Source organism: Astatotilapia calliptera, chromosome 7, assembly GCF_964374335.1.
Source record: "Astatotilapia calliptera chromosome 7, fAstCal68.1, whole genome shotgun sequence".
NCBI classification, from domain to species: Eukaryota; Metazoa; Chordata; class Actinopteri; order Cichliformes; family Cichlidae; genus Astatotilapia; species Astatotilapia calliptera.
The window spans coordinates 6,781,396-6,792,801 of NC_137428.1; the positions used below are offsets into that span (position 1 = coordinate 6,781,396).

Here is an 11,406-nt window from a genome sequence, read left to right on the forward strand (position 1 = left end):
TTACCATTGCTGGATGTCATCACTCACAGTATAAGTTCTTGGCACTATCCCATGGATCCTGGAAAGTCTGGATTTTTAATTTTTTATTGCAGTGAATTTCTCATCTGGGGCTGACAGATCATGTGGTCCTTGTCCTCTGCTTGTTTCCTTATTTTTCTTTTTTTAAATAATCTTTTATAATCTTTTCATATCCCTTTGATTCCATTTTTTTTCTATTTACTTCATTCACAGTGCTCCACCTAATTCACTAACTGTCCCCTTCTATCCACCACTGCATTCTGCATTCATCAGCTTCTCAAAGTACTTGTTCCCATCTTCTCAATATGCTCTCTTCACTTGTGTTTTTTGCCCCATCTCCCTTCCCTTAACCCCACACGGTTGCGGCAGAAGGCTGCCCTCCCTGACCCTGGTTCTGCCAGATGTTTCTTCCTGTTAAAAGGGAATTTTTACTTTCCCAAGTGCTTGCTCACAGGGGTCATATCTTTGTTGGGTTTCTCTTTGCAATTGTAAAGTCTTTATCTTACAACATAAAGCAGAATGAGGCAACTATTGTGATGATTTAATAATAATGTATACTTCATTGATCCCCGTGGGGAAATTCCTCTCTGCATTTAACCCATTCACTCAGTGAAGCAGTGGGCAGCCACTGGGTGCCCGGGGACGGCACCTTGCTTAGGGGTACCTCAGGGTGGCCGTTCAGTGGATTCAAACCCCCGACCTGCCAATCATGGGGCCACCACTCTACCTACTGAGCTATCCCTGCCCCAAATTGCGCCCCATTTAGCGCTATATAAATGAAATTGAATTGTATTTTGAAAGATAGCACTAAAAACTGAGGCATCTTAACCTCAGTGAGCAATCGGAAAACCACAAAACGTAAAACCATAACCAAAAATTGGACTAACTCAATAACTCATACTTAAATGTTAAGTACCATTAGTTGAAAACACAAAAAGCTGGGAGCCCAGGACTATGACTCACAGTCTCCAGTTGTGTGCTAGTTTTACAAATTTTCCCCCACTGACAGAGACTAACATGAAGCACATTTTAAATGTGTTTTAATTGTATTTCATTTAGGCTTATATAAAAGTAATACAGATTTTATATGTTGTCTCAAATGGAACAGAGCACATAAATGTAATTGTCATTTCAGGTAGCACATCAGAAGTCAAGGTGGGATGTGATATCCAAAAAGCTGAAATCTCTGGCCAGTAAGAAAACAGCCAGTGTCAAAGATGTAGAGGTATGTTGGCAAGAGTGGACATTGAATCATTGTTCATTTTTACACTGATAATGTGAAATTTGTTCCCAAGGACACATGAAAAGTTAAACGGGTGCTATTCTTTGACCATGCTTAATGTGAATTTCTATGACTGTTATATAAGCATATTAGGTGGTCTTAAAACTTCTCTCATCAGGAAGCTATCATCAAGTATAACCCCAAATATAAAGATCAGTGGTCATTTGATGCCCTCCACACATTGGATAAGGTGAATGCCCACATTTGGTAATTGAATTATTAGTTTTGTGACTTGACTATTTAAATGAGCGATAATAAGCAATGAACATATTTTCTTTTCAGATTACCCCAGATACAGAAAACTACTACAAGACACTGTTTCCAAAGATTGCTGCATTGGCCTTGAAGCTCCCTAGCTTTGTGAATAAGGTATCATTTCCAGTTATCTTCTACAAGTAATATTGTGTTGACTATTGAAATAAATGATCTTCTTGGAAAATCTAAGAAATACAAAACCCTCCAAAAAACTTATAACTTAAAATCAAGAGAATACCATTTTCATATAAGCAATGAATTGCCAAAAATTGTAAAATTGAAACTTGAACAGTTGAAAATGCTCCAAGTCTCTTTGAAGTAGCCCCAAATACTGAGTCACTATCTTGAAATGTCACTAAAAGGAAAGTTCTTTAAATTAAACAGAAATCGAATATATTTCTTAGGGCGCAAAAGGTGCAGGACCCTAGTTTCTTCTCAGACTACATGAATGACAATATGCTGAAAAGGAATGAAGAAATAAGCACCTGGTGTTGGTGGAAGCGGTTAAAAAGCATCTATCTATAAACATCTCTTGTTTTGTGCCTCCTGCACTTACATCTAGTCTTCAAGTTATCATCATTATTCATTGATTTTATTGACAAAAATCTTTTTGGTGTGCTGTCATTTAAACAATACAACATTAATGCTTTGCTGCATTCCTGCAAATGTACAAATTATTGGATTAAAATAAAAATGCTCCTCCTTGTTCACCTGAATTCAGTCCCTCTTTTGGAGAAAAATTCAAAGAATACATAAAATTTTAAAATGTGCAAAATCTTAACACAAAGTCATTAGGACATTACTTTCGCCTTTACATTTAAGTTCATTCATTTGAAGATCAGTAAGGTGCTCATTCAGCACATCTCCGAGAAGCAAACTAAAGTCAACTGTGATTGTCATGTGTGTGATTAGAACATGCAGGCGTGTGGTCAGTGTTTGATTTGCTTTTGGTTTGTATTCCACTGGCCCCTCAGAAATTTACAGTATCATTCAATCATATTCATCTGTTGTAGGAAGCCAAAATTGCAACTGATATTAAAATATATCTAATCGTGCGGCACTGATACATAACCTATTAAGAATGCCTTGGTGACTTTAATTAGATTGTGATCAGGATGCTTATTTAGACCTAAAGCCGACACATTTATGTTTTCAGTATCTGAAAGGTACTTATTTTTTCAACAATAGATATAAAAGTAGGCTGTAGTCCACTGGTTTGCGAAGTCTCTGGGTGTAAAGTCTCTTAATATAGGGACTGTGAGACAACACAGAGACTACAGACACATTTGTGCGCAGTTCTGCAAAATAACAGTTCAATTCAGTTTTATTTACATAGTGCCAAATCACAATAGCAGCCACCTCAAGGCAAAAAGGTTCCAGTAAAAATAGGAACCTTTTCATCCTATACTGTAAGTAGGTAGACTGCTGATTGTCTAAAACAACAGGGAAGAACAGCAAAGCTTACTGTGAAAAGGTTTAAAAAAGTTTACTTTTAACGCCTTTTTGTTGTATGCATGATGATCAAAATGAACATAAATATGAACAAAAGTAGACAGCATTCCTGGTTGGTGCTAGTTGTTAACGTTATAATGTTACACTAAGCTGTTATGTATATGTGGGTCTGCAGAGCACTTCATATAATTAACTCAGTACCATGACACCTTTGGACAAATTAATGCCAATTAACTTGAAACAATTATTAATTATTAGGGACATTTGTATTCTAAAACGAATAGTTTTCGATGAGAAAACTAAAATTAAGTTCTCCTGAAAATAAATAATCTGACTGACAAAATGCGTTTCCATGTTCTCAGGCTATCCCGCTTCTACGAAAGGGACAGAGTGCAGCCATCACAATGTCTCAGGTTCAGATATCCTGCCTACTTGCCAATGCTTTTTTTTGCACCTTCCCTCACCGTAACACCTCCAGTCCCAACGCAGAGTACTCTGGTTACCCCAGCATCAACTTCAACAGGTTGAAAAAAAATCCCTTCACTGTAGTCTCTCATTTTGTGTGCCTAATGTATGTTAATTGTTAATAATCATTCTCCACACAGTCTATTTGGAAACTGGTCAAGGAGGAAGATAGAAAAGTTGAAGGCCATCATGCATTATTTTAAAGAAGTTACAGATGAAAGTAAGTTGAATCCTCCCATTCTGCCCGTTTGTGAGACATCTCAGTAAGAGTCCATTGGTGTTTAGCAATGTCATTGCAGGTACCCGACCTAAAGGACTGGTGACATTTGAGAGGGAGTGCCTCAGCTACACGGACATGCCCACATGGGAAAGGTAATAACTGATAGATTGATAGATCTGCTGTGGTAAAGCAGCAGCTGTGTTACCACCTTGATTTACTACCTTGAGTTTCTCTAAATCATGTTGTTGTTCATGTGATAGCTGTAAGGCGAATCTGTCTAAACTTCATATCACCTCAGAAGGTCAGATTGAGCTTGAAGGTAAAGGCATGCTTCAGGTAAGAACTGTCCCACATGAATAATGATTTACAGTTTCATATTTTTTGTTTGGGATTTGGTTATTTGTGTGTCTATGTATGTCTATGTGCAGGTAGACTTCGCTAACAGCTTGATAGGTGGAGGTGTGCTGGGCTCTGGTCTGTTGCAGGAGGAGATCCTGTTCGTTATAAATCCAGAACTGATTGTAGCTCGCCTCTTCACAGAGAAACTTGAAGACAATGAGTGTCTGATCATTACAGGTTTGTTCATAAATGGATTAATCATCTCACAAAAATTAGGCTGATTTCATACAAAAATTGCCTGAATGATTAAAATGATTAATTAAGTTAATTTTTGAAGCCAAAATATCAAATAACAACTGGTTCCATCTTTTCTACTATAAAGATTTCTTTTTAAATTCATAGCTATTTTAATAAGTGAATGACACACTCATATGTCAGAAAACATAAATGGTTATTTTAAAAAAATCAACTATAACATGAATTTAAGACAAAAAAATAGTAAGGATGGATAAAGAAAATAAAATTAACAATTATATGTTATATTTCAATTTTGAAATTAAAATAATCATCAAAAAACAACAAAAAGAATCTAATTCAGTTAGGACCATGTTACCAAATAAATCATAGCATTGCAGCATAGCTCTGTGTTGGGAGGCAAAATGACAGATTAATCAACAATCAAAATACTGTGCAAGAGTCTCGAGCCATCCCTCATTTCTTTCTATCTTGTTCCAATTAGTCTTAGTAACAGCATTTCTCCAGGATTCGTGAAAGTGTTTGAAAGTTTTTCTTTGGATATTAGATACCTTTTCTCTCATTCAGAGATTGAGAAAGTTGAGAAAGACAGGATAGGAGAGGAGGAAGAGAGGTCATATTTAAATTAAAGTTCTGCTCAGTGGTAAACTAGAAATTTAAAGCTTACCTGTAAGTCCTCATGTTTTTAAATGAGATATTGGTTAGATACATGGAAAGGACTGATTCCTATAGCACTTTTCTACTCCTCGAGCACTCAAAGTACTTTATACAACACGCTACATTCACTCGTTCACACCAGCACTAATTTCTATGCTTTTCAGTGCTTTTTAACTACCATTCACACACATTCATACTCTGATGGATGCATTGGAGCATTGGGGTTAGTATCTTACCCAAGGATATTTGGCATGCAGACTGGGGGAGCCAGGGATTGAACCACAAACTTTCCAATCAGCAGATGACCTGCTCTACTTCTTCAGCTACAATCATGAGACTTCAAAGGTATAAGCATCACAGCTTGTTGTGTCAAAGTAACTGAGGATAAAACACAGAAAAACATGAAGGAAATTTTCCTGGCCTGGCTTTTTATAACTTAAAAAATATTCTGTAGAAGATCAAAAATGTTTTCTTGTCGGAGGTCAATTTAAAAAAAACAAAACAAAACCCAACAACAACAAAAACCAGCAGCACTGTACACAGCGGTAGACTGGTGCGTAATAAGCAAGTGAATAATGCAGCTGTGGTGGAAGTGAAGTGTAGTTTTGATCTTCTTCTGCTGTTTCAGTAAATTTTGGTCTAAGTGACGAAACCTGCAGCTTCAGAATCTGTGAGATGCTGATGTTGTGTCCAAAAAGTGACTGTCTGCCAATAACTTCTTTTCGGTATTTGCCAAAAACTGATTTAAAACGCTATAAATAACTTGCTGGTGTATAATATGTGAAACATATGTCAAATGTATGCCTCATAAATGATATCAAATCATCTTGAGCCACAAACAACATTCCTGTGACAAGGTAGAAGCCGCAATCAGTTTTTGGCAGTGACTTTTATATATGTTTTACTTATCCAGTTAAAAAAAATCTCATTGACATTAAAATGTTTTTTTAAGAGTAATCTGGCCAAGAGGACAGTGGAAATTGCAACAAATATAACAATAGTTCTGTAAACATATTTTAAGTGGACAAAAAGGAGCGGATTGGTTATAATGTAAGTATAATAACACAGAGTTATAAAGATAGTTGAAAACAAGTAATTTTTCAATTTTAAATATAACAACTTGTAAACCCTGTTCACTGAAGTCCGTTTACCAACATACGTAAAGATCCATCCATTCGCTTCCGCTTATCCTTTTCAGGGTCGCGGGGGGTACTGGAGCCTATCCCAGCTGTCATAGGGCGAAAGGCGGGGTACACCCTGGACAGGTCGCCAGTCTGTCGCAGGGCCAACACACAGGGACAGACAACCATTCACACTCACATTCACTCGCACATTCACACCTAGTGACAATTTGGATTATTCAATTAACCTATCCCCACAAGTTGCATGTCTTTGGACGGTGGGAGGAAGCCGGAGTACCCGGAGAGAACCCACGCAAACACGGGGAGAACATGCAAACTCCACACAGAAAGACCCCGGCCTGATGTTGGAATTGAACTCAGGACCTTCTTGCTGTGCGGCAACAGTGCTAACCACCGTGCCACCCATACGTAAAGATATTACACATAAAAAACACACAGAAGTGCCTCCACTCGAATACAAAGATAATGCTAAGATAAATAGCTCTAGGAAATTAAAAATGGGGAAAATGAATATAGTACAGAAATTCATGATAAATCTATTCACTAAAAATGAATGTGCATCAATATTTGTATTAATGTACAACTTTTGTTGTCTGTTTCTCAGGCTCACAGCAGTTCAGCTCCTATTCAGGTTTTGGAGACTCCTTTGAGTGGGCAGGTCCTTATGAAGATCAGTCTGAAAGGTCTGAGGGGGTCATTCATTATTTGCCTTTAGAACTTTTGTTTTTTTTTAGAACTTTTTATTGAGTTTTCTGATGCATTTTGATCCAATTTTTAGGGATGAATGGGCTCGGCGTAAGACAAAGATCCTGGCCATTGATGCTATGAACTTCAGACACAGCGTGGATCAGTACAGAATGAGACATATTACCCGAGAACTGAACAAGGTGAAGTTTATTATGTGTTATTTATTGTTCCTTTGGTTGTTCTTTGTTGGCAGAAAATAAAGAAGCACGAAGGAAAAGTCTCATCTTGAGTTGTGTATTCCATTTACACACACGTGGAAGCATATACTACACTGTTTACTACTCAATGTAGGATTGGATAATCTCAAACCATTTCTGCTGGGTTACTACTGGCAGATAGTGATGCCTTGATCCTATTTTGCAGAACTCCATCACTGACACAAGAGATCCATCACCATTACATTCTCTTGGTGGATGGACACAAAAGTCTCACATTTGGACACACCAAACCAAAGTCCAGGGTTAAATAAATAGCTAAATGTCTAAATTTTTGTCTTGGTCCCAGCAGTTCTCTTCTTATAGGCGTCCCTGATTTGTGGTAGTTCCACTATGAAAGTCTGATTCAGGCAATCTCCTACAAATTGCTAATGTGGTTTTATACTCTAATTTGCTGGGTGGTAGTTTCTAGGGGGGGGGGGGGGGGGGGGGGTAATTTTAATGAACTAATTCTCTGAAGTAAATAATTTTCAACTTCATCTTCAACCTTTCAACTAGCTGAAAGCTATTTCAACTGATTTGGCAGATCTTTTTTTTTTACACCAGATGCCCTTCCTCCTAGGTATTGAAGCACGTGTCTTGCTTTAAGTGTCTTTTATGAGCGCTTTAATGTGAATAGTGTTGTGTAGGTGACGAGAATGTCAAACAGCATCATGAGTTTAAAGCTAGAAATAAAAACGTCGATGTTAAATGTTACCAGTGCCTATGTCCCACAGGTTGGATATTAGTTAGAAGAGCATGTGAGCAGAATTCAACTTGTGAGGAAATTTCACAACAAAACAGAGTTGCTGCAGTGTGCATGGTGGCAAGATTGTGTGCTTAGTCCAAATCAGCTCCCCAGGCCAGGGCCGTAACAGCAATTGGGAAAAACTATGTGAATAAGTGAATAACTGTGCCTTAACAAGACTTTTGTGTTACACACAACTTTTTGTGTGTAACCATGCTGTATTGTACACAGGAAATGAGACATGAATGCAATTCTACAAAGAACTGAAAACCTAATCTCATGATTATAAAACAAAACAACAAAAAAACAAATTAAAAAAATAAATAAATGAGTGGGTTTGTCCAAACCCTCTGACTGGGCATGTATACATACAAATTTAATTATTTAATATTTGCATACTTGTATTTTACTTTTCATCTGTGACATATTTGTATTGCTTGTTTAAAAGTTATAGTAAAGTTTATAATGCTACTTAAAAGTAAACCCATGCTTATAATGTATGACTGCAATCTAAAATGAATTAATCTCATGTATCTTTGAAGGCTTACTGTGGATTTAAAGGGTACGATTGGCATGAAAACCCGGATATCGCTACGGGAAAATGGGGCTGTGAAGCCTTTAATGGAGACCCACAGCTCAAAGGTGAACTTCTTTATATTCATTAGTTTAGTGCAAAGGTCTCTAAGTTTAGTGTAAGGACTAAAGCTTGAAAATATATGCAGGATTACACCTTGATTTGGAGTTTCTGACATCAAAGAAAGCCAGCTGATTAAATGTATAAATGTGACCTATTTCTACAAACCAAACAAATGGTTAAGAACAAACTGAGTGCAACATTTGTTGTGGAAATTAATGGTGTATTAAATTTTTTAAAAAAAGTCAGCTGCTGGAGAGTTTTATTCTTACAAGAAGGAATTTAGTCCATACAGCAGTGTAATGAGGAATTCACAGAACCAGAGGAAATCTATTTATACAGGGTCTCACCACATCTTTATTACCCTGTTGTCAGACAGAAATACACTTACCATACACAGATTAACACAGATTAAGAGGATATATTTAGCAAACAGAGTAATCATGTCTTATTGGTCGAGACAGAAAACAGGACAATTCAGTTCACTTCAGTTTAATTTATATAGCACTGAATCACAACAGTTGAAGGGTTAGGATCTAGGAAAGTCTGTCACAGTGCAACATGAAATAAATGTATGTAAGTTTTTATCTGTTCATGTGCAGCTCTGATCCAGCTGATGGCAGCAGCAAAGGCTAAGAGGGGTTTGGCTTTCTTCACCTTTGGGGATGAAAATCTGAAGCAACACCTACAGCGCATATATGACTTGATGTTCGCAGAAGGGATTACAGTAGGTGAGTGTTCCCAAGACATGCAGTTTTCTTTTCTCCAGTTTCTAACATCGCATTACTTTAAAGCTTGTATATTTTCCAGCTAATTTACTGAACACCTAATAATTTCTTTAAAAGGGTTAGCTGGTGTCTGATGAAAGCGGTATTTCTAAAAACCTGCAGACACTGGCCTTTAATATAATCGAAATGGAGACCTTTACTTCTTGAATGCCTTTAACAGCCTGGACTAAGATATAACTTTTCAGAATTTGGCTGTAAAAAGTGGTGTTTCTTTAATTTTTCTAATATACCTTTTTATTCCTTTTTGACAGGGACACTGTACAAACTTCTGCGTGACTTTAGCTCTGCCAAGCACTGTGATTCACATGTGGATCTGTTTGACTTCATCGAAAAAAACAGAAACTCCAAGAGTCATCTGTAAAGAAGTCTATATCCACATTTGCACTAAAATCTTGGAGGGTAGTTTTTATAACAGAAGAAAATACTGAGCTACTTAATCATTTTGAGAAGATAATTATTTTGAAGTGCTTTGTTTACGTGATAATTAACTATACAGTAGCAGCCAGGAACAAAATAAACATCCAAATAGCATAATTTGGGTGTGTGCTTTGAGAGTTAGCACAGTGGTCTAATCTGCTTTATGCTAAAATTTACATTTGAGGTCTGAGGTTTGAGGTCATTGCCATACACCAGGAGTTGTGGTCAGAAAACATTCTGAAGACATAATTCTTGAAATTTCTTGTAATTCTGCAATCTCATTAAATTACTTATATGACAATTTATTGCCAGTTTGTGTGGAATTTTATTTAATACTAGACTGAAAGAAACTTTCAGTATTTGAGATGCTGCATACATTTGTTAACAAATACACAAAATACACATGGATAGTTACCTTAATAAAACACTATTTGCACGATAAGACTGGGATATATTTTTCAGAGTACTCCATTCCATGTCCACTACATTCTTTTGCCTCTGTTTGTCCATGTGGTGTATGTGATAGGACTGTGTTGATCCTGCCACACACACATATATGTTGCACTGCTGCTCAACCCACAAATGCATTTTCTTCACAATTGTGGCATCATTTCAAGGTAAACAAACAGGCTTTTCAACACTATAAGATTTGTTGCCAACAAAGATTTATACATGCAGAGAAGGAGATGAAGCAGACAAACCGATGACTTCATGATGTAAAGTCAGAAAGTCAACCTAACATCCTATCACATGGTCATATATAATATATGTTAATTGGACACTGTGGCCTCCTAAACAAGTAACATGTTTACATGCTTAACATGCTGTTATGATCAAAAATCAATGTCTGTTGTTTTTATGTTTGGCTTCTTCCATCAGAGTGTGTTTTTTCTCTCTCGTCCCTCCAAGGTGTAAATATGTGTTGTTTTTAGACTGCTGAGTGGCTAGTTCAAATGGATTCTTGCATCTGGAATGCATGATTGGCTGGACCACAAGCCCAACACAAATAGACCGAATTTTTAAATTGCCCATAGGTCAATTTAGAATCACTGATTAATGTGACCCCACTAATTGCATGTCTATGGACTGGGGGGGGGGCAACAAGTACAATAACTTCAGTTTTATCTGACTTTAGAAGCAGGTCATCCAGGTCTTCATGTCTTTAAGAAATTCTTATTGTTTAACTAATTGGTGTGTGTTATCTGGCTTTCAGATAAGGGCTGGCTATAGAGCTACATATGCCTTTAAATAATACTACCAAAGGGTACCATTTACATTATAAACAGAATTGGTCCTGGCACAGAACCCTGCAGAACTCCATACTTAACCTTATTTTGTAAAGAAAGGACTCCCCATTCACAAATTGGAGTCTATTAGATAGCCTAGATATACTTCCAGTCTCTGCACAGCAGTACTTTTAATACCTATGGCACTCCCTAATCACTGTAGATCTCATCACCTTAGTAGAAAAAAACCCGAAAAAAGAATACTTTAAAAGGAAAACGATGTAAATGACGGTGTAATAACGATCTTGTGGCAGGATCATCAGGGGAATGGTTTAAGCTCATTTCATCCTTTTGTTTTACATTTGGAGTTCTACAGTACAATCATTAAGGCATTAGGGAACTCGTTACATGTTAACTCCGTAATAATTTTTTCATTCAGTGAACACGGTAATACTGTACCTTATAATAGCAAAGTATTCAAAATATGCATTGTGGAAACTGACCATCGGCCGTTTCTTGAGTAATGAAAGTAGTAGCAGTTTAACCAATAGCTGCTCCCTGAACCTT

General features: G+C 37.0%; 1 protein-coding gene across 1 annotated transcript; it reads left to right on the forward strand.

Moving 5' to 3' along the window:
- Positions 1–1,405: 1,405 nt before the first annotated feature.
- LOC113025253 (poly(ADP-ribose) glycohydrolase-like) lies at positions 1,406–9,918 on the forward strand. The gene is made up of 12 exons (XM_026172799.2): positions 1,406–1,490; positions 1,583–1,669; positions 3,370–3,530; positions 3,613–3,692; positions 3,772–3,844; positions 3,953–4,028; positions 4,121–4,268; positions 6,690–6,768; positions 6,864–6,972; positions 8,317–8,416; positions 9,011–9,139; positions 9,448–9,918. Exons 3-12 carry the CDS (start codon positions 3,412–3,414, stop codon positions 9,555–9,557), a joined length of 1,023 nt encoding a protein of 340 aa, XP_026028584.2. The 5' UTR covers positions 1,406–1,490; positions 1,583–1,669; positions 3,370–3,411; the 3' UTR covers positions 9,558–9,918.
- The last annotated feature ends 1,488 nt before the right edge of the window (positions 9,919–11,406 follow it).

Bases quoted from the DNA above. Each gene is read 5' to 3' on its own strand.
- LOC113025253 (XM_026172799.2), top strand. From the start codon at position 3,412: ATGTCTCAGGTTCAGATATCCTGCCTACTTGCCAATGCTTTTTTTTGC. The intron at 3,693-3,771 runs GTAAGTTGAATC...ATGTCATTGCAG, and splicing joins TAAAGAAGTTACAGATGAAA to GTACCCGACCTAAAGGACTG. The intron at 9,140-9,447 runs GTGAGTGTTCCC...CCTTTTTGACAG, and splicing joins CGCAGAAGGGATTACAGTAG to GGACACTGTACAAACTTCTG.